General features: G+C 37.1%; 1 protein-coding gene across 2 annotated transcripts in view; it reads right to left on the bottom strand.

The window, feature by feature from the left end:
- Positions 1 to 706: 706 nt before the first annotated feature.
- Positions 707 to 24,004, bottom strand: part of ZNF624 (zinc finger protein 624) — a 32,441-nt gene continuing 9,143 nt past the window's right edge. For both annotated transcript variants that reach the window (XM_003262607.2, XM_030800209.1), the window contains 3 exons: positions 14,563 to 14,689; positions 13,795 to 13,890; positions 707 to 4,456 (listed from right to left, as the gene is read on the bottom strand). In XM_003262607.2, coding sequence (XP_003262655.1) covers positions 2,235 to 4,456; positions 13,795 to 13,890; positions 14,563 to 14,689 — 2,445 coding nt within the window. In that variant the 3' untranslated portion in view covers positions 707 to 2,234. The remainder of the gene's footprint in view (positions 4,457 to 13,794; positions 13,891 to 14,562; positions 14,690 to 24,004) is intronic.

The raw sequence follows: 24,004 nt of genomic DNA on the forward strand, positions 1-24,004 counted from the left end.
TTTAACCAGAATGTCAAATTGTTCATTTATGATGGAAGATAATTCACATCAATCTCCTTCCCAATGTTAAATACATATTTACCCCGGCATTATGAAATGGGTATTTGATCCTCTTAGCTTCCCTGAAGTAACTCATCATGCCTTGTTCTTTTTGGATGTCAGGTCTTTGGTCTGTTAGGGCCTTCTGGTATCAGGGACACAGCTTCTGGATTCCCATCGTTACTCTAGGCCCCTCTAGCAGAAGTATTTCACAGTGTTCCCAGAACTTCCAAGCCCTCATTTATAGACTTGGGAGTTATTCGCTATTTTTCTCTCGCTACACTTCATCATGCAAAGTTCAGAGGCTTTACACAGCCTCTTCCATAAAGATACCTGTTGTTGCCATTGTGACCTTTTCTTTGGTGGCATGTTGAAAGTGGAACTTCTTTCTGAGGCTTGACGTCTTCTGGTCTACAGCCTGGGCACAAGTTCCAGATATTCTTGGGCACATTTTTCATCCATCTGGAATTTCTATCACCTCCTACAAATGAAACTCAGTGGGTGGTAGGAATAAGATGCTAAGTAACTTTTTTTGGAATTTAGGTAACATCAGAACCAATTTCCATGCTCTAAGATGCATGAGCACCTCTCCCCCTCATTGTATATCCAGCACTGAAGGTAGGTCCTGGCACACTGAAGGTGTCCAATAAATAAAATGCACAACAAAAATATTTTTCCTTTTTATGTAAATATTACAGGTTCATTGCAAAGAAAAAATTAAAAACACAGAAAAGAAAGTAAAAAACAAAAAATCTGATACTCCACTAAAACAGAAATAACCATCATTAATTTTTTGGAGACCATCCTTTAATCTCTCTCAAAAGTTCACATAAATACATAATATTACATTTACAGTTTTATACCATAAAGGCAGCATTTACATTTTTGTTTTTACAGTCTCCCCTTCCCTTATCTCTACTTCTCCTTTTCTCACTCCCCTCAAGGTAATCAATATTAACAGCCTGGTGTATATTCTTCCATACCTGTCTCCATGTGCATCTAACCACACACACACACATAAATACAAAATAAATGGGTGTGATTATTTTAACAAAAATGATATATTGTATATATACATTTGTTGTAAAGCAATTATTTATCAATACATTGTGGAAATACATTGAAATCAGCTAGTATAAAGTCATTTTTAAAATTACTCTCACACTGTTCCACAATATGGGTATGTCACAATTTATCTAACCAGTTCCCTATTAATGGGCATTCACTTCGTTTGCAGTTGGGGCTTTGCCCCCCTCTACAAACAATACTTCAACAAACATGTTTATTTATGTTCTTATGCATTGATGCTGCTTTTATTTCTATGGGACAGATTCCAAAAGTGAGACTGCTGGGTCTAAGAGTATTTATGTTTTAAACTTTTAAACATATATTGTTGGACTGCTGGTGGAAGTATGTTATACAACCTTTAAGTAATGGTACATGGTTTCCCAAACCCCAATAGCAAAAGATCTCTTAATTTTTGCCAAATCCATGAAGGGGAAGTTTCATCTCACTGAGCATTTCAATTTGCATTTCCCTGAGTGCTTTTTAGGTTCAAAATATTTTCACAGGATAATGATCACCTACAGTTGCTCTCCTATGAAGAACCATCCAGTCCAGAAGGATTAAAGACTTAAGTGTAAAAAATAAAATCATAAAAATCTTAAAAACAAATTTAGGATACTATGTATAACCTAGGGATTAAGGAGATCTCTTTTAAGTAAAATGAGTAAATAAAAAAATCTAAAAAGGAAATGATATATTTTCCTATAAAAATGTTGTGCCATTACTATAAAGTATAAAGACAAATGCTAGATTAAGAAAAACATCTGCTACATAATGACAAAGGATTAATATCTAAAATATATAAAAAGCACCTCCAGGTTTATAAGACAGATAAATGAATAGAAAAATAGGCAAATACATATATAAGCAATTAACTAAAGATAATTTGCTAAATGAGTAAAGTATGAAATCTGGATGAACGCTTTCATTTGTTCATTATTTTCCTCTAGTGAGAGTTTCCTTATAACTTCTAAGATTTAATATCATTAAATGATTTCCCACATAATTGTTTATAGTTTCTCTGTATACTTTCTGATGAATTCCTAATGAAGATTTTCCTATTTTCATAAAATATAGTTTATAAGATTCATCTTGTGGAGTTGACATCTAGGTGAATGACTTATTGTTCTTTATATTAACTGAGTTTCTCTCTGATGTATTCTTTGATGTACAGTAAGGCTTGAACTACTCCTGAAGGCTTTTCCACATTCATTACATTTATAGGGTTTTTCTCCAGTATGCATCCTCAAGTGTACAGTAAAGTCTGAGTTAGTTCTGAAGGCTTTTCCACATTCTTCACATTTATAGGGCCTCTCCCCAGTATGAATTCTCTGATGTAGGGTTAGCTGTGATAGAGTAATACAACCCTTTCCACATTCCTTACAGGTGTAGGGTTTTTCTCCAGTGTGTGTTCTCCAATGCACTGTAAGGTAAGAACCCCTCCTGAAGGCTTTTCCACAGACATCACACTTATAGGGCTTCTCTCCACTATGGATTTTCTGATGTTCTGTGACATGTACCATCTGGCTAAATGCTTTCCCACAGTCATTACATTTAAATGGTTTCTCTCCAGTATGTGTTCTTTGATGTGTATTAAAGCCTGAGTTACTTGTGAAAACCTTTCCACATTCATTGCATTTATAGGGCTTCTCTCCAGTATGCCTTCGTTGGTGCACGGTAAGCTGTGATGTATTAGTGAAGGCTTTCTCACATTCATTACATTTATATGGTTTTTCTCCAGTATGGGTCCTTTGATGTACAATAAGGTATGATTTAGTCCTAAAGGACTTTCCACAGTCATAACATTTATAGGGTTTCACTCCAGTATGAATTTTCTGATGCTCCTTGAGATTTACCATTTTGGTGAATGCCCTCTCGCAGTCAGTACATTTATATGGTTTCTCTCCAGTGTGAATTCTCTGATGTACAGTTAAGTGTGATTTTATTCTGAAAGACTCCCCACATTCATTGCACAGATAAGGTTTCTCTTCAGTATGAATACGCTGATGTATAATTAGAGAAGAAGAACGCATGAAGGCCTTTCCACATTCGGTACATTTATAAGGTTTCTCTCCTGTATGCATTCTGTGGTGTACAGTAAGGCATGAATAATTAATGAATGCTTTCCCACATTCATTACATTTATAGGGTTTTTCTCCTGTGTGAATTCGCTGATGTTCTGTGAAATTTGCGATGCGGTTGAATGCTTTCCCACATTCATTACATTCATAGGGTTTTTCCCCAGTGTGAGTTCTTATATGTACGATAAGGCTTGAATTACTTCTATAGGCTTTTCCACATTCGTTACATCTAAAAGGTTTCTCTCCAGTATGAATCCTCTGATGCACATTAAAAATTGTGGTATTCTTAAAAGACTTCCCACACTCGTTGCACTGATATGGTTTCTCTTCAGTGTGGGTCTTCTGATGTACACTAAGATATGACTTGTTCCTAAAGGCTTTCCCACAATCATCACATTTGTAGGGTTTCTCACCATTGTGAGTTTCCTGATGTCTTCCAAGTTTTGATTTATCACTAAAAGCTTTCCCGCATTCACTACATTTATAGGGTTTCTCTCCAGTTTGAATTCTCTGGTGCTGATTAAGACGGGCACACTGGCTAAAAGATTTCCCACACACATTACACTGATAAGGTTTCTCTTTAGTGTGAATTCTCTGATGTACCATAAGTGATGAAGAAGCAATGAAGGCCTTTCCACATTCATTACATTTATAGGGTTTTTCTCCAGTGTGGATTTTTTTGTGCTGACTGAGATATGAAGGCTGGCTGAATGTTTTCCCACATTCATTACATTCATAAGGTTTTTCTTTAGTATGAGTTCTTTGATGTTGAATGAGCAATGATCTATAACGAAAGGCCTTTTCGCATGTACTACATTTGTAGTGTTTTTCCTTATTATTGGATTTTTTCCCCAAAGTAAGTTCTGAAGTCTGCCTTATGGCTTTGCTGCCTTTCATCTCCTTGCAAATTACCTTCCCCAAACGGGTATCTGTAATCAAATTTAAATTCGCTGTGAAATTTTCCTCTTGTGTTTGGCATCTGCTGTGAAGCTCTTCTGTGGCAATGCCTGGTTCTGGAATAAGAATAGATTCAAATCTAAAGCCTCTTTGACTAGTGGGGGTCTTCTTGAGTGGAATTATTCTTTGACTCAAATGATTCTCCTGATTATTTTGTAATCTCAATATCCTATCATTCCATTTCCATAACCCTTCCATTCTGGAATCCCACAGACCATTCTCTGTAAGTTTCTCTAGTATGGCCTCCTGTGATAAATCTTCAGAAATAGCCTTTGTTCGTGTAGCATTCTTAGTTGCAGGTTTGGGCTCCATGTCTGGGGTAAAAAAGAGAAAAGTCAAGTAATTCCTTTCCTAAGCTGAGGCAATCTCACTAAACAGAATAATAAAAGTAATAAATACATGGATAATGAATATATGGTTTTAATTGCTTTCACACTGACTTGTTTTCTAGTGAGAAGAAGGTAGGGTTAAGGGAGGCTGGTTTAGCAAAAACTAAAGTAGCAAATTCAATGAAACTTTCCTGTTAAAAAAGTCTATTCAGCTGGGCACAGTGGCTCATGCCTATAATCTCAGTACTTTGGGAGGCCAAGGTGAGAGAACTGCTTGAGCTTAGGAGTTTGAGACCAGTCTGAGCAATATAGCAAAACCCTATCTCTACAAAAAAAAAAAAATACAAAAATTAGCCAGGCATGATGGTGTGCACCTGTAGTCCCAGTTACTTGTGAGGCTGAGGTGGGAGGACTGTTTGATTCTAGGAGGTGGAGGTTGCAGTGAGCCAAGATTGTGCCACTGCACTCTATCCTGGGTGACAGAGCGTGACTGTCTCAAAAAAAAAAAAAAAAAAAGTCCATTCATAGTTTAGAGCCAACTACTTTAGATGGTATTCTTCAACTTTTGACAACCTCAAAAACTGTCATACTTCCTTGCTTTCTATTTACTACACAAACCAGACATTAGTCCCCAACCATACTTTCTATTTGTTCTTTTTTTGCTTGTTTGTTGAGACAGAGTCTTGCTGTGCCACCCAGGCTAGAGTGCAGTGGTGTGATCTCGGCTCACTGCAACCTCCACCTCCTGGGTTCAGGCAATTCTCCTGTCTCAGCCTTCCGAGTAGTCGGGACTACAGGCGTGTGCCACCACACCCGGCTAATTTTTGTATTTTTAGTAGAGACGGGGTTTTGCCATGTTGGCCAGGCTGGTCTTGAACTCCTGACCTCAGGTGATCCACCCACCTCAGCCTCCCAGAGTGCTGGGATTACAGGCCTGAGCCACCATGCCGTGCCTGGCCTCTATTTGTTCTCATTCTTGATTGACTAGCTTTGTTGTGAGGGCTTTCTCAAATTCACTGGCAGAATAGTTTATTCAAGTCTTTGTACACACCTTTTAATAAAACTTTTATGGAAAAAAACACTTTGATTTTCAAAAAGAACTGAACAACAAACTAGTCAAAAGTTAATATTTATACTTACTGATATTTCAAATAGTGGTAATTATTGTTTAATTAAGGGTAGATTTTGCAACTTTTTTTATGGCCCTAAGAACATTTCTGATAGTTTGTCAAAAATTCATTAAAAAAATTACACTGTGGGATACTGGTCTTACGATGTGTTTGTGTATGCAATTTAATATTTTATTTTTAAGACACTTTAATGCTTTTTAAAACTTGTAAATCATTTTCAGGTAATTATGCCTCAATGTTTAAATATAAGTTCAATAAAAACTCTTGTCCATGGTAGAATGGTTTTATGACTTTTTTTTTTTTAATTTTTGAGGCAGTGTCTCGCCCTGTTGCTCAGGCTGGAGTACAATGGCACGATCTCAGCTCACTGCAACCTCCACCTCCTGGGTTCAAGTGATTCTTGTGCTTCAGCTTCCAAAGTAGTTGGGATTACAGGCATGCGCCACCACATCCAGCTAATTTTTCTTATTTTTAGTAGAGAAGGCGTTTTGCTATGTTGGCCAGGCTGGTCTCCATCTCCTGGCCTCAAGTGATCCACCCTCCTCAGCCTTCCAAAGTGCTGGGGTTACAGGCGTGAGCCACTGTGCCCAGCCAATTTTATGATTTTAAAACCCACTTTTAAGCAGTATGATTTGTCTATGTTATTTTACTTTTATAAAATTTAAATTAATACTTTGTCATGCTGTTGTTATTTATCATTCTTTTACTTTTAAATAGTTTTAATTAGTTTGAGCATATTTTTTGCTGTCATAGGATATTATATTGCCAATATCTGATAAAAAAAAAGTTTGCTGTCAGAAAAAAAGCTATAAGCCTGGGTGTGGTGGCTCATGCCTATAATCCCAGCACTTTGGAAGGATGAGACAGGAAGACTGCTTGAGCTCAGGAGTTTAAGACCAGCTTGGGCAACACGGTGAGACCCCATCTCTATAAAAAATTAAAAATGAGCTGGGCATAGTGGCACACACTTGTAGTACTAAGTACTTGGAAGGCTGAAGCTGGAGGATCCCCTGAGCCCAGGAAGTTGAGGCTGCAGTGAGCTATGATTGCATCACTGCACTACAGCCTGGGTGACAAAGTGAAACCCTGTCTCAAATAAATAATAAATAAATAAATAAATAAATAAATAAATAAAGGCCAGACACAGCGGCTCACGCCTGTAATCCCAGCACTCTGGGAAACCGAGGTGGGCAGATTACCTGAGGTCAGGAGTTCTAGACCAGCCTGGCCAACATGGTGAAACCCCGTCTCAACTAAACACAAAAATTAGCTGGGTGTGGTGGCACACGCTTGTAATCCCAGCTACTCAGGAGGCTGAGGCAGGAGAATTGCTTGAACCCAGGAGGCGGAGGTTGTAGTGAGCCGAGATCATGCCACTGCACTCCAGCCTGGGAGACAGAGTGAGACTCCATCTCAAATAAATAAATAAATAATAAGAAAAGCTACAGAAAACGTATCTATAGCACCAATTTGGAATTCAGAAACTAATATTAAATTAAAAAGGTCAAAAGAATATGAAGTTGGAAAGCAGAAAAATTTGCTGCAAAATGCACTCAAACTATAAAAGCTTAGAGTACAAAAAGGTTGTTGTTATATTAGTAATTAGAAATTTTCCTCAATAAATTTATTTGTAGAAACTTAATTTATATGCACTAAATTCTCATCTTTCTTGAGTGAAAGTAAAATGTTACTCCCAGACAACAAGAATAAAAAACAGAATAAAAACTTTTATATTTGAGAGGTCTGCACTTTGGGGATGTCAGAGGAAGTCATTTGGACCAACTTTATTGCTGAGAACAATTTGAAATGTTGGACAAAAGAACAGTCTGTTTGAAAGCATCTGAAAGCTAAAAAGACTTAACAAATTACAAGGAGAAAAATTAAACCCAGAAAAACAATCCTGGTATTTGGTGCCGTTTTCCCCTTCAAATGCCTGTTAATTCTCTAAGAAATGACTGAGAGGCTGAATAAGTAAGCAGAACTCTTAATAAACTCATAGGGCAAGAAAGACAGGGACGGATTTAGGTCCATTAAGGAGGACAATTCTGGAACAACTAGGGTTTGGCTGGAACCTTAAGGTGATAAGCCCTACAAATAGAACAACTAAGAAATAGATCAGCTGGTTCAAGGACTAAAACCCACCTCCTTTAAATTTCTCATTGAATTAAAGTGAATGAAGATTGTTATAGTCCCTAGCCTAGCAGTCTGACAAAAGCAAACATTAATCCTCTGTGGGAAAGATTACATAATCTAGAACCTCCTATTATTACTATAGATTTTCATAGTCAATGCCTGATACCCAATCAAAAATAACAGGCATAAAAGGAGACAAGGCTGGGCATGGTGGCTCACATCTGTAATCTCAGCACTTTGAAAGGCCAACAACGGCGGATCACCTGAGGCCAGGAGTTCAAGACCAGACTGGGCAACATGGCAAAACCCCATCTCTACTAAAAAATACAAAAAAATTGGCCAGGCATGGTGGTGCATGCCTGTAGTCCCAGCTACTCAGGAGGCTGAAGCAGGAGAATCACTTGAACTTGGGAGGTGGAGGTTGCAGTGAAATGAGATTGCGCCACTGCACTCCAGCCTGGGTAAAAGAGCGAGACTCTGTCTGACACCACCCACCCCCAAAAAAAAGGAGACAAAAATCAAAAGTCACATGGGAAAAAAATCAAGAGACAAAACAAATATACAGAAACAGATCTAAAATGAATCCAAATAATTGAGGTCTCAGACATAAACTTTAAAATAACTAGGATAACTATATTTAAGAATATAAGATTAACAATCTCACAAAGATTTGTAAAGTATAAAATAAGAACCAAATGAAAATTCTAGAACTGAAAAATAAATATAGTAACTTAACTCAAAGTATGGGCTAAGAGCACAATAGAGACAGCACATGAGAGAGTTAGCAAAATGGAAGATAGGTCAGTACAAAGTATCCATACTGAAACACAAAATGATGAAAAACTTGCAAACGTTAGAAAAGCAGAAGAGACGTCCAGGATAGGGTGAAAAGGTCTATCACAGATGTAACCAGAGTCCTAGAAGGTTAAAAAGAGAAGTGAGAGAGAATGGACAGAAGCTAAGTCAAAGAAATAATGTCTTAGAATTTTCCACAAGAGATAAAAAAGAACAAGTCACAAGTCTTAGAAGCCAAATGAATCTTCAGCATGAGAAATATGAAGAAAACTATACTAAAGTACACAGTAGTAAAACCGTTGAAAACTAAACTCTTAAAAGCAGCCAAAAAGAGACAGGGAAGGGCACAGTGGCTCACACCTGTAATCCCAGCACTTTGGGAAGCCAAGATGGGCAGATCCCTGATGTCAGAGTTCGAGACCAGCCTGGCCAGTGTGGCGAGACCCCATCTCTACTAAAAATACAAAAATTAGCTGAGCGTGGTGGCAGGGGCCTGTAGTCGCAGCTACTCAGGAGGCTGAGGCAGGAGAATTACCTGAAACCGGGAGGCAGAGGTTGCAGTGAGCCAAGATCACGCCACTGCACTCCAGCCTGGGCGACGGAGCAAGACTCCATCTCAAAAAAAAAAATCTGTCTTTTTTTTTTTTAAACAGCGTCTTGCTCTGTCACCCAGGTTGGAGTGCAGTGGATAGGATTACGTCTGTGCCACAACGCCCGGCTAATTTTTGTATTTTTAGTAGAGATGGGGTTTTGCCATGTTTCCCATGCTGGTCTTGAACGCCTGACCCCAAATGATCCACCTACCTCAGCCTCCCAACACCTGGCCAAAGACAGATAGATGACCTTTAATGAGCAACAATTAGATCAAAGGTTACAAATTATAACCAATTTGGCCCATCATCTGTTTCTGTATAGCCAGCAAGATAAGAATGATATTTATATTTTTTTTATTTATTGATTGATTTACTTACTTATTTTGAGACCAAGTTTCGCTCTGTTACCCAGGCTGGAGTGCAGTGGGCAATCTCAGCTCATTGCAACCTCCGCCTCCTGGGTTCAAGTGATTCTTGTGCCTCTGCCTTCTGAGTAGCTGGGATTACAGGCCAGTGCCACCATGCCTAGCTAAAATTTGTATTTTTAGTAGAGACAGGGTTTCACCACGTTGCCCAGGCTGGTCTCAAACTCCTGGCCTCAAGTGATCTGCCTGCCTTGGCCTCCCAAAGTGCTGGGATTACAAGCATGAGTCACCACGCCTGGCCAATTTTTACGCTTAAAATGGTTGAAAAATATATCAAAAGAATGTGAGACATTAAAAATGTATGACATTCAAATTTCAGAGTCCATAAGTGAAGTTTTAGTGGAGCACAACCACATTACTTGGTTAATATGTTGCCTATGGATTCCTCGGTGCTACAATGGCAGAGGGGAATAGTTGCAGCAGAGAGTCCTTATGATCCAACAAAGCCGACAATATTGCTGCCTTGCCTTTTATATAAAAGTTTAGACAGATGGTTCACTTCTCAACAGACTGTACATAGGACAGAAAACAATAAATGATACCTTTGAAATGTTGACAGAATATAACTGCCAATCTAAAATTTCAAACTTACCAAAATATCCTCCCAAAATGAAGGCCAAATGAAGATACTTTTAGAAAAAAAAAGAGAAGAGGCTGGGCATGGTGGCTATTGCTTGTAATCCCAGCACTTTGGGAGGCCGAGGGGGGTGGATCACCTGAGATCAAGAGATCCAGACCAACCTAGCCAACATGGTGAAACCCCATCTCTACTAAAAATACAAAAATTAGCTGGGCATGGTGGTGCATGCCTGTAATCCCAGCTACTGAGGAGGCTGAGGGAGTAGAATCGTTTCAACCTGAGAGGCAGAGTTTGCAGTGAGCTGAGATCGCGCCATTGCACTCCAGCCTGGGCGACAAGAGTGAAACTCAGTCTCAAAAAAAAAAAAAAAAAAAAAAAAAAAAAAAAATTAACAATATACTACTTTTAAAATAAAGACAAAAAGTACAAGAATACACAGAAAGTGAAAGTGAGCAGATGAAAAAAGATATACTATACAAACAACAACCAAAAGAAAGATGCTGTAGTAATATTAGTATCAGACAAAACAGACTTTAACGCAAAAACCTTTAAGAAATGAGATACTTCATAATGACAAAAAGCCAATTTACCATACAGATAACAATTATAACTTTGTATTTACATACTAACACAGCTTCAAATACAGAAAGAAAAAAAGTAAATGAACTAAATAGGAAGCAAATGTATAGTCTCACTAGCAGACTTTAAAAAATCTTTCGCAATTGATAGAATAAGCTGTAAGTACACAGATTTTAACATAATTAACAAACTTAATCTCCTGACACATCTAGAAATTGTACTCAATACCTATAGGCTATACATTTTTTCAAGAGCACAAAATGTTTAAAAAATTCTGCAAAGACTGACATAATTCAGAGCATCTGACCATAGCAGAATTAAAGTCAACAAGATTGCTAGAAAATTCCCAAATGGCACAAAATTAAGAAAAACATTTAAAAATAACCCAAGGATAAAAGATATTACAATAGAAATTATAAAATATTTTCCACTCAAAAATTATGAAGATGCTACATAAAAAAGTGTGATACAGTTCTGATAGCCCTAAACAATTAGAAAAGAACAGCTGAAAATCAATGATGTAAGTATCTAATTTAAGAGGTTAGAAAAGATCCAAAAACTAAGCTCTAAGAATGGAATAAAATAATAAAGAACAGAAAGTAATAAAACTCAAACATACAAGAAAAAGGACTAAAAACAGTAATGTTTTTAAAAGCCAAGTAATGTCAGGCATGGTAGCTCACACCTGAAATCCCAGCAATTTGGGAGGACGAGGTGGGAGGATAGCTTGAGCCCAGGAGTTCGAGAACAGCTTGGTCAACATAGTGAGACCCCTTTCTCTACAAAAAATAAAAATCTTAGGTGTGGTGGTGTGTGCCTCTAATCCCAGCTATGTAGGAGGATGAGGCAGGAGAATCACTTGAGCCCAGGAGTTTGAGGCTGCAGTGAGCTATGATCACACCACTGCATTCCAGCCTGGGTGATAGAATGAGACCCTGTCTCAAAGAAAAAAAAAAGTCAAGTAAGATTGATAAACTCTAGCAAGATTGAGTAAGACAAAATAAAGAAAACACAAAAAACCAGTATCAGGAATAAGAAGTGGCACATCACTTCAGATCCATATAAACATTTAAATGATAAACAGGATAGTACGCCAATAAATTTTAAAATTAGATTAAACGGAACAATCCCTAAACATAATTTGCTAAACTGAAACAAAAAGAAATAGGAAATATGAACAGTCCTAAGTACCAAAGGCATAGAAGCTATAATTAAACACTTTTCCCAATAAAAGCTACAGGCCAAGATGGCTTCCCTGGTGAATTCCACTACCATAAAAAATAACTTTCCCTCTCTCACAACTTTTTCTTCCCTCACCATAAGCTAATGATCTTGCCTCATATTTTAGAAACTATGGCAGCTATCATAATAGTGGCCTCAATCTTCCTGCCCTCAACTGACATGCAGGTGCACCCATCTTCTCTACCTTTCTCAGTATTACAACACAGGAGGTGACCTCTGTACCTATTCAAGGTAAATCCCCCTTTCCGTTCTAGATTTTATCTCCTTTAACCCTGTCAAACACTTTAGTCCTTCGTCTTTGTCTTGCAACATCAATGTCTCTCTCTCCATTAAGGCAATCCTATCAGCACTCAAACATGTCATAGCAGCTCCCATCTCAAAAATAAAACAAGTATTTTTTCTTGACTCCATTCTTTCCTTTAGCCACTGCTCCATTTCTCTTTCCCTCTTCGTAGGGGAAAAAAATTCCCTCTCTAAAAAGTTACCTAAAACTATCTCTAATGTCTACTTTTCACTCACTCTTTTAAGTATAAATAATATCTGATATATAAAAATATGTAATTCATGTGTGGATTGTTCATGGCATCAAAATAAAATGAATGCTTAAATGAACCAGAATCTATTTATTTCTTTCCATCTCCACTACCATCACCCTAATCAAAGTTACTATCATCTCCTGGATAGACTATTCTAACAACCTTTTAACTTACTGCCTGCTTTATGCCTCAAGTTCAATCTCTATAAACACGGTTATTTTCTAAAAACCCTGCAGTAGAATCTCTCCATGCTTTGGAACTCACTTAGATCATCTACAAAGCCCTGCACAGGCAGGCTGCTACATCTCTAATCTTATTCTGTACCAGTTTCCCCTCACTTTAGTCACAGCAGCTTCCTTTTGATTTCCAGAACACATGGCATTCTTTGCTGTATCAGATCCTTTGCATTGTTGTTCCCTTAGACTGGAATACTTCTCTTTTCCTCTTCCCCTTACTGTTTTCTTCTTCTGACCCTTCAGGTCTCGGCTTAAATGTCACCTCTTCAGAAGCTCCCCTGACCACCCTGTTTGAAGCAGGTGTCCTCATCCCACCCCAGTTACTCTTTCTTATCCTCCAATTTATCTCATAGCTGGGAGGTACGGCAACCACCATTTAGTTTGTTTTTATTTGTTTGCCAAATTATCTATTTCTCAAAATTTAATCTTCATGAAGGCAGGGACCTGGTCCATTTTATTAGCTGCTATAGCCCTTGTACCTAAGCCAGTTCACAGTATATAGATGTATAATATTGATTAAATACATCAATACTATATTTTGATTCTCAACTGCTTCCTTGTTTGTATTCTCAATTAGTTAAGAACCTGGAAGAGAGGTGGTGGGTTCCTCCAAAGTTTCTGTAGCCTTGCAGGTGAAAAAAACTAAATAATGAGTAAATAAGTTTGCCTTAAGAGAAATCAGTGGGGACCCTTATGGAAGCGTTTTCCGGTAAATGAAGGAAGAAATGTCAGACAATGGTGAGACAAATGAGCAATATGAAGTTACCTGGAGAAGACAGACCTGAAAGGGATATTTTATGCAAGTTTGAATGAAGAAGAAATAAAATAATAATTATGAAAAGCATGTCCCCAGGAAAGCAGAATAGGATGAGATGGTTCCCAAAAGTGGAGGACAGAGAGAGAGGGAGAGAGAAGATGAGGGTGAGACGGACAGGCAGTGAGATGAGGGATCTCTTCCTCTGAGACAGCTTTGAACAAATACATCTTCAAAATTATTTCAGATGTTCTGGTGAACATCCCCCTGTAGTCTGTTACTTCAAATAAATCCCATCTTCTTGGTTCTGTTTAACTCACCAGGACAGGGAATTCTTGAAATTTCTCTCACCGTCACCCATGGTCCTTTCCCATTCTCCAAATGAGATATCATGTCTGGTTTGGAAACTGCAAGCCCTGTCCAGAGAAAAATAAATAGGATTTGATTGGAGCTATGGGCAAGAACTCCTGCCAAATTCAGTCTCGGTTCTTAATCTTCTGGGCAGAATGACCATTACAGGAAGTTCTAGAGCCACACTGTCCGATACAGTTGCCAATTGTCACATATGGCTATTTAAATTTGAATTTAAATAAAATTAAGTAAAATCTAAAATTCAGTTCTTCAGATGGACTAGCCAAATTTCAAGTGCTCAAAAGCCACAGGTGACTAGTACCTGCCATATTGTACAGTGATGTTTCAGACAATTACAAAGACATCTCAAAGGAACTCAACGCTATGATTCTGGTTTGGTGGGATAATAGATTGTGGGAATAAACTGAGTTTAGAAAGAAATTGAATACATTTGTTTCTTTCTTCTAGAGGTACTGATAACTTCCATTTAAGGAAGTGACTAGAAAAAACTTTGGTCCAAAATCTGTGGGGTTGTCAACAATCTCCAAGATTCCAGTGAAATGTTTGTTTCTTACTCTACAATGGGCAGATCATGTAGTTAAGAGTGAGGAATAGCATAACCCAACAATGTGCCCCTAAGATCAAGTACTTCAGTTAAGTACTTTAGAGGCCCTTTATCTTTGGCAAACCTGGTCAAATGGGCAGGTCAATCAACACAGAAGAGAAGCTATCCTTACCCAGGGAGACCAGATTCCTGTAATTCTCTAGCATCACATCCTTGTGCAGGTTCCTCTGTGTAGGGTCCATCAACCTCCACTCCTCCAATGTGAAGTCTATAGCCACATCCTTAAATGTCACCGATTCCTAAAACAATTACATTGTGATCACTTAGAAACTATACAATTAGACTTGTTAGGCAGAATTATACATAAAAAACTGGGGAAGAGCCCCAGAAACCAGAATCACCAAATGATTATATAGGTCAACCAGTTCATCCCTTATAGGATGTATAAATCTCTCCAGTGACAAGAACTTGAAACCATAATATGCTGCCTATATCATCTTCAGAGTTTCATCTGATAGCAGAATTTCTTTTCAGACCAAGTCTGGCTTCCTATAAATTATAAATATTGGCTCCACTATATTATCTGGAGTTGAACAGCATGGTTTCCTCCTTCCCTAGAAAGTATTTAAAATACTTGATAACAGCCAGCAGTTTCCATCGAAATCATCTTTCTTCCTTAAAACCCTGGCTTAACTAAAATATCAATTTTCTTTCAGTTCTAATCTATAGACTGTGACTTACTAAAAGATACATTTTATCATTTGTATTGTGGAAATAGAATATTATAAGCTTTCTCTTTGAAAAATAAAAATAAAAAAAAATCGAGGAACTTTGGGTAAGTTCTTTGGTCTGGATATGTATATGCATTAAAAAATGGAAGAACAGGCCATAAACATTTTCAATGTTACCTATCGGAGAAAAGAGGGAGTAGAGCAGACTGGAAAGACAGCTAGACTCCTTTGAATATTTGTTTTGTAGACTTGACTTTTGAACCATGTAAATATATTATAAATGAAATAAAAAATTAAAAAAAGCAATCTCTAAAAATTAAGAGTAACATGAAACCAGCTGGTAGCATACTCACTCATTAGAGAGGAACTATTTTGAGTGACTTTGAAACAGTAATTTTTCTGTATATACTGCACAAGGTATACCCTGAGAAAAATAATTGCAAAATAAAAACAAAACCAAAATGTTTTCAGTAAATAATCATATTAATTACAGTGACAGACACACTATTGTGTAACTGCTGTGTGTGTAGTGCTTGATAAAGCAAATTAGCATACTGACGTCACTGATAACTAATACATTTGGCATGGGAGAAAGAAGATAGAAATGTAATATTGATGAGATTAGGTTAAAAACTCCATAGTTCTGAGTTAGAATAGGAAGTATCACTAGAGATTCATGAAGCATTTTAAGGGAAAAAAAAAAAAACACATTTCCTAGCTTCAGCCACTGAGAAGGCCCAGAAACCATAACTAATAAGGTGGCACTATGCAAGCCAGACTGTGGGCTCTAAATATTACTTCCCCCTAAAAGGAACCAGGGCCTAGAACACCCTGACACATTAAAAAGCAAGGAAGCTATCAAAGACTACTAGGGTCATATCTAAGACACAGGAGACAACTTGAAGAGGCTTCCACTGGCCAATGATGTGACAATTTGAGCATCAATAAGGATAATAACTGCAATGGATTTCAAAAATATCTAATACAGCTACATTCATGATACATTATTTTAAAAATCTCATCTATCGGCCGGGCACGGTGGCTCACGCTTGTAATCCCAGCACTTTGGGAGGCCGAGGCGGGCGGATCATGAGGTCAGGAGACTGAGACCACGGTGAAACCCCGTCTCTACTAAAAATACAAAAAAAAAAATTAGCCAGGCGTGGTGGCGGGTGCCTGTAGTCCCAGCTACTCGGAGAGGCTGAGGCAGGGGAATGGAGTGAACCCGGGAGGCAGAGTTTGCAGTGAGCCGAGATCGCGCCACTGCACTCCAGCCTGGGTGACAGAGCGAAACTCCGTCTCAAAAAAAAAAATAAAAATAAAAATAAAAATCTCATATATCATCTTTGGAGAGTACCTGGAAACTGGTAAGTAAAGAGAAAGAATCAAACTTTTGTCCTTTCTTACCTATGCAAAGTACACATAGTTTGTATTGTAATCAAACGTAATTAAATAGTTGAGGGAGGGAAGCTTTCTCTTTATGGAAGTATTTTAGCTAATGAATGAAGAAGGAACAAAAGAATTAGAATATCACAATTTGCAACTTCTAATGAATTAAAGAATCATCAGCAGCTGCTAACATAAAAGAAAGGCCTCAGTTAGCAAGTATATGTCTTCTGGTGGTATATACCAGCAATATGAAATGACATTGCTGAAAATATTTTAAAAATCAAAATCTCAGGGCCAGGCACGGTGGCTCATGCCTGTAATCCCAGCACTTTAGGAGGCCAAGGTGGGCGGATCACGAGGTCAGATCGAGATCATCCTGGCTAACATGGTGAAACCCCATCTCAACTAAAAATACAAAAAATTAGCCGGGCGTGGTGGCGGGTGCCTGTAGTCCCAGCTACTCGGGAGGCTGAGGCAGGAGAATGGCATGAACCCGGGAGGCGGAGCTTGCAGTGAGCCGAGATTGCGCCACTGCACTCCAGCCTGGGACACAAAGCAAGACTCCGCCTTACAAAAAAAAAAAAAAAAAACAAAATCTCAGCCGGGTGCAGTGGCTCATGCCTGTAATTCCAGCACTTTGGGAGGCCAAGACAGGGGCATCATTTGAGCCCAGGAGTTCAAGACCAGTCTAGGCAACATAGGAAGACCCCATCGCTACAAAAAATAAAATAGAATAAATTTGCTAGACGTCGTGGTGCATGCCTGTGGTCCTAGCTACTTGGCAAGCTGATGTGGGAAGATCCCTTGAGCCCAGGAGGTCAACAAAGTGAGACCCTATTTCAAAAAAAAAAACACATCAAACTCAATCTGATCAAGGATCTAACTAATGATTTAAAGGCAATATTGACGGGGCAGAGGGGCATGTTAAATAATTCCATGGGGATGTGATCAGTAAAATCCATACTGTGTGAAATTCTAAATTAATGCTGTCCAATAAAAATATAATTCAAGCAAGATAGGTGATTTTATATCTAGTAGCCCATTAAAAATAAAAAGAAACAAGTAAAGTTAGTTTTAATAATTTTTATTTAATCCAAATATATAAAATGTTATCATTTCAACATGCATCAATATAAAAATTATTAATGAGATAGTTTACATTATCTTACCATACTGTCTTTGAAGTCTGGTGTGTATTTTAAATTGACAGCCCGTCTCAATTCAGACTAGTCATATTTCAGGTGGTCAATTGTCACATGTGGCTAGTGGCTTCTGTGTTGGACAGCATAGCTCTAAAGTACCAATAACCTGGTTTATTTAATAAACAGTTACAAAGCAGTAAGAGGGGGAAACTTCTACATTAAAAGTGACCTAAGAGACATATTAACCAATTACGCCATATGAATTAACTGGGGAAACAAATACCAAATGAGTATTTGATGAAACAAAGGCTCAGTGTTCATTTTTCAGCTATAATAATAGTAATATCATATAGCACTAAGAATTTTAAAAATAGTCAATTAGAGATATATAATAAAATATAGATTAAATAATAAATGTTTTGTATTTGTATCGAAATAATTAGTGAGGGAAGGATTACAGATGAAATGTGATTGTTCATGGGTTGATAACTATTTAAGAGGGGCAACAGGTTTAAGGGATTCAAACTACTCTCCCCACTTCTGTGAGTATAATGCTTATTATGTATCAGAGACTGCTCTAAGGGCTTATAATGTATTGAGTGAATCATCACAATAAGGAAGGTGCTATTTACAAATAAGGAAAGTGAGGCACAGAGATGTTAGGTGTCTTGCCCAAGGTCAAAGAAGCAGAAGAGTTTAGATTCAAACCCAAGCAGTCTATATTGAGAATTCCAGCTTGTAACCTTGTAATCATTCTGATCCATGATCTAGTAAACTAAGAGCCCTGATTAGCTGACTACTCAGGCAAAGAAGTCAACTTGGGTCATATTTGGCTAAGGTCTGTTCTAGATCAGAAGAAAGATTTCCTCTGGGGTGCTTTTCTACCATTTAGATATGTATGCTTGTATATATATATACATGTCTTATGTATATATATATCCCTTTGTAGTTTTGAACCTTTAGGTTTTTGAAGCATGTTTTAGATAATTCTGCTAATAATAAGACATGGCGAATGTAGGAGATGATGAGTTCATAAACTTTATTGTTAATCACTTGACATGTGTCTGTAACCAATGTACTGGGTTTTGTTTTCTTTTTTCACCAAGAACTCAGCCCCAGGAAAACACCTGAGAAGGTCCTCATCTCTCATCTATAGCTTACCTTGAGGCTCTGTACAAGCAAGAAATGACTAAGGCAGAGTTGCAACCTGCCTGCCTAAGAGGGAAATATATGCCCAACACATACAAAGGCTCCTTTGGCAGTCGCTGAAGACTTACTGGTTTAAGGCAAAAAGAAATCTGTCTAATCATTAACTATCACCATGTTAACCAAGCAGATATTTTAGTGGCTATACATGATGAAGAATACAGACTTTACAGATTGGTCCAGGAAAGTTTCTAAACAAAGCAGCAGCACCAGCAACAACAAACCCTAGAGAGGGGAGAATCTGATTTCCAGAGTTGCCACATTATATTATTTAAAATAACTAGCTGGTTGTCAACAAAAAATTATAAGACACACAAAGAAACACGAAAGCATGGATCCATACACAGTAAAAAATAAAGCATCAATAGCAACTACCTCCAAGGAAGTCAAGACATTGTACTTATTAAACAAAGACATTAAGGCAGCTATTATAAATATGTTCAAAGACCTAAAGAAAACCATGTATAACGATTTAGAAGAAACTGTGAGAATGATATTTCACTAAATAGAAATTTTGGAGTTGAAAAGTATAATAACTGAAATAAATGTACCAGTGAGACATAACAAATTTAAACATATACTCACCTAACAAAAGAGTCCCATAAGACAGGAAACAAAAATTTATAAAATTGAAGGGGCAAAGAGATAATTCAACGGTAGTAGCTGGACAAAGTGAAAACAGTGCTCAGAGGGAAATTTATAGCTATAAAATGCCTATAATTTAAAAAGAAGAAATCAATAACCTAAATTTATACCTTAAGGAACTAGAGAAGGAAGAGTGAACTAAATTTTTTAGAAAGCAGAAGGAAGGAAATAATAAATATTAGAATGGAAATAAAATAGAGAACAGAAAAACAGCAGAGGAAATAAAAAAGGCAAAAATTGGTTATTTGGAAAGAATAAAAAATGGCAAACCCTTAGCTAGAGTGACTAAGAAAAAAAAAGAGAGAATACACAAATTACTAAAATCAGAATGAAAAAGAAGACATTCCTACTGACCTTAAAGAAATAAGAGGATTATAAAGGAACACTATGAACAATGGTATGCGAACTTAGATGAAATGGACAAATTCGTAGAAAGGCATTAACTACCAAAACTGACTCAGTGTACAGAAAATCTGGATAGATCTATAACAAGTACACTTCCCACAAAGAAAAGCCTAGGTTCAAATGGCTTCATGTGAATTATACCAAACATTTCAAGAAGAATTAATACCAATGCTTCACTAACTCTTCCAAAAAATGGAAAGGAAAAATTCCAAACCTACTTTATGAGACCAATATTACCAAAACTAGACAAAGACATCAGAAGAACACTACAGACCAGTATCCTTATGAATATGGACACAAAATTCTCAACAAAATACTAACATAGTGGATTCAGCAACAATTAAAATGCAGCATATACTACAGCCAAATGGGAATTATCTTAGGAATACAAGGTTTATGTAATATCAAAAAAATCAATCAATAGAATAAAGAACAACAACTGCACATCATCTTAATAGATTCAAATATGTATTTGACAAAATTCAACAAACTAAAAATAGAAGCAAACATCATCAACCTGATAAAGACTCTCTATGAAAACCTACATCTAGCCTCATACTTAATGGTAAACAGCTGAATGCATTCCCCCTGAGATCACAAAGACAACAATGTCCCTGCTCACTTTTCTTTTTCTTTCTCTCTCTCTCTTTTTTTTTTTGGATACAGGATCTTGCTCATTGCCCAGGCTGGAGTGCAGTGGTGCAATTTTGGCTCACTGCAACCTCCACCTCCCCAGTTCAAGGGATCCTCCCGTCTCAGCATCCCAAGTAGCTGGGATTACAGGTGTGTGCCACCATGCCTGGCTAATTTTTGTATTTTTTAGTAGAGACGGGGTTTCACCATGTTGGCCAGGCTGGTCTCGAACTCCTGGCCTCAAGTGATCCACCCACCTCAGCCTCTTAAAGTGCTGGGATTATAGGCATGGGCCACCATGCCCAGACATTCCTTCTCACTTCTATTCAACATTATATTGTACATTTTGCAAGGGAAATTAGAAAAGGAAAAGAAATACAAGGTACCCAGACAGGAAAGGAGAAAGCAATTTTTGATTTGCAAATGATATAATCTCTCTATACAGTTAATGTTATCTTGCATATAAAACCCTAAAAAATCCACACATACACAAACAATTTAGTTCTATTAGAATAACCTAGTTCAGCAAGGTTCAGGATACAAGATCTATATGTGTGTGTGTAAGTCAATTATCTGTATACACTATCAATAACTATTTCAAAAAGAAATTAAGAAAAAATTCATTTATAATAGCAAAAATAAGAAAACACAGGAATGAAGTTTTAACAAAAGATGTGTAAAACATGCACACTGAAAACTATAAAACTACAAAACTGAAAAAAACTAAAGAATACATAAATAAATGGGAGGACAAGCGATGTTCAAGTATGGAAGACTTAATCTTGCGAATATAGCATTACTCTCCAAATTGATCAACAGATTCAACACAAGACTTATAAAAATTCCATCTGGCTTTTTTTTTTCCTGAAATGGAGAAGCTGATCCTAAAATCCATTTGGAAATGAATTTGTTTTTTAAAACAATACTGAAAAAGAAGAAAGGTGAGGCACTCATACCTCCTAATTTCAAAACGTACTTCAAAGGTATTTTCAAAACTTAGTTCAAAGCTACAGTGCTCAAGACAGTATGGTACTGACATTAGGATAGACATTTACATCAATGGAATAGAACTGACAGTCTAGGAATAAATCCCTACATTAATGGTCAGTTGATTTTCAATAAGGGTACTAAGACAATGAGTAGAGAATAGTCTTTTCAACAAACAGTGCTGAGACAACTGAATATTCACATGCCAAAGAATGAAGTTGAATCGCTACCTCAGACCATAAACAAAACTTAACTCAAAATGGACTATAGACCTAAATGTAAGAACTAAACTATAAAACTGTTAGAAGGAAAGACAGAGGAACATCTTCCTGACCTCCAATTATGAATTATTAGATATGACACCAAAAGCACACTAGACAAAAGACAAGAAGAGATCATTAGGACTTTATTAAAATTAAAAACTTCTGTGCTTCAAAAGACATCATCAAAAACTCAAAAAGCCAACCAAAGAATGTGAGAAAATATTTACAAACCATTTATCTGAAAAGGGATTTGTATTTAGAACATATAAAGAACCCTTACAAGTCAAACATAAAAAGACAAATAACCCAATAAAAAAATGGGCAAAGGACTTGAATAGACATTTCTCCAAAGGAGATATACAAATGGCCAATAAGTATGCTCAAGAGAAGATGCTGAAAGTTCTTAGTAATTAGGGAAATAAAGTCCCTAAGATACAGTAAGCTACCACTTCACACCCAATAAGATATGTATAATCAAAAAAGCCAGACAATGACAAGCGTTGTTGAAGAAGTAGAGCAACTGCAACACTCATACATTGCTGGGGGAATGTAATATGGGGCAGCTGCTTTGTAAAACAGTTCCCTAAATGGTTTAACATAGAATTATCATATGATCCAGCAAAATTCCAACCCTAGGTATATACCAAGAGAAATGAAAATATATGCTCACACAAAAACGTATACACAAATGTATTAGCATCATTATTAATTGCCCCAAAGTGGAAACAACTCAAATACTCATCAACTGACAAATGGATAAGCAATATGTGCTATATCCATACAACTGGAATATTATTTGGCCATAAAAAGGAATAAAATACTGACACATGCTACAACACACATAAACCTTGAAAATATTATGCTAAAATGAAAGCAGTCACCAAGGACGACATATTATATCATTTCATTTATATGAAATGTCCAGAATAGGCAAATCTATAGAGATGAAAAGATTAGTGGTTGTCAGAGGCTGTAAGGAGGGGGAATGAAGAGTACTGCTAGTGGGTATGGGGTTTCTTTTTCAGGGTGATGGAATGTTCTGTAATTCCACACAGGGATGGTTACAAACTCTGTGAATATATTTAAAAACCACTCAAATGTATACTTTATGAATTTTATGGTATATTAATTACACCTTAGTAAAGCTGTCATTAAAAATACTGCCAGAAAGACAATCTTTTTCTTCCCTCCCAGGGGAAAATCAGGTAAATAAATAATCATAAAAAATCAAAGGTTTGTGTTGTGTGAAGAATGAATGAAATACTGATTGTAGAATGTAGAAGTGTGAATTAACTTTGAAACATAAAACTGCTGCTATAGTTTGGATGCCTTCCCCCCAAACCTCATGTTCAAAACTGATCCCCATGTTGGAGATGGGGCCTAATGGGAGGTGTTTGTGTCATGGGGCTGGATCCCTCATGAATGGCTTGGTGCCATCCTCATGGTAATGAGTGAGTTCTCCCTCTATTATTAGTAGTTCCCATGAGAGCTGGCTGTTAAAAAGAGCATGGCCCCTCCCCTCTCCCTCTCTTGCTATGTAGTCTCTACACACTGGCTCTCTTTCCTTTTCACTGTGAATGGAGGCAGCCTGAGGCCCTCACAAGATGCAGATACTGGCAGTATGCTTCTTGTACAAACTGCAGAACTGTGAGCCAAATAAACCCGTTTTCTTTATAAATTACCCACTCTTGGGTATGCCTTTATATGGCAACAAACACACTAAAACAACTTCTAAGAATGTTGAGGGCATTTTGATCTTGTGAAAGTAAATTCACTTAAGTATCCTTTATTCAGAAACTGAACTTTGTCAAACTGAAGAAACTATTACTATAACTAAAGTTTTATTTTTACCGCAAAAAGTTCCTAGGGAGCTAAGAGTACCCATTTATTTCAATTTCACTATCCCAGACCAACTCTATTCATAATTTAGACAAATAAAATTGGAAACCTAATATATAATACCCAAAAATTATTGATTCTAAGATAATACACTGATGCATACAACGGAAACCAGAAATCATAAGCCTCATATTCTTTACCTCAAAGACACTGGGCAAATAACATTAAGCCAGACTGATGTAAAAGTTTCTTTTTGATAGAGTTCGAGAAAGTAAAAATTAGCTCATACTGAGAAAGTAAAATTCTGCCCTTCCACACCTCAAGCTAGAATAGAAGACACAGATAAAACCAACTGACAAGGTCATTCTGCAACT

This window comes from Nomascus leucogenys, chromosome 19, assembly GCF_006542625.1.
Source record: "Nomascus leucogenys isolate Asia chromosome 19, Asia_NLE_v1, whole genome shotgun sequence".
Taxonomy (NCBI): Eukaryota; Metazoa; Chordata; class Mammalia; order Primates; family Hylobatidae; genus Nomascus; species Nomascus leucogenys.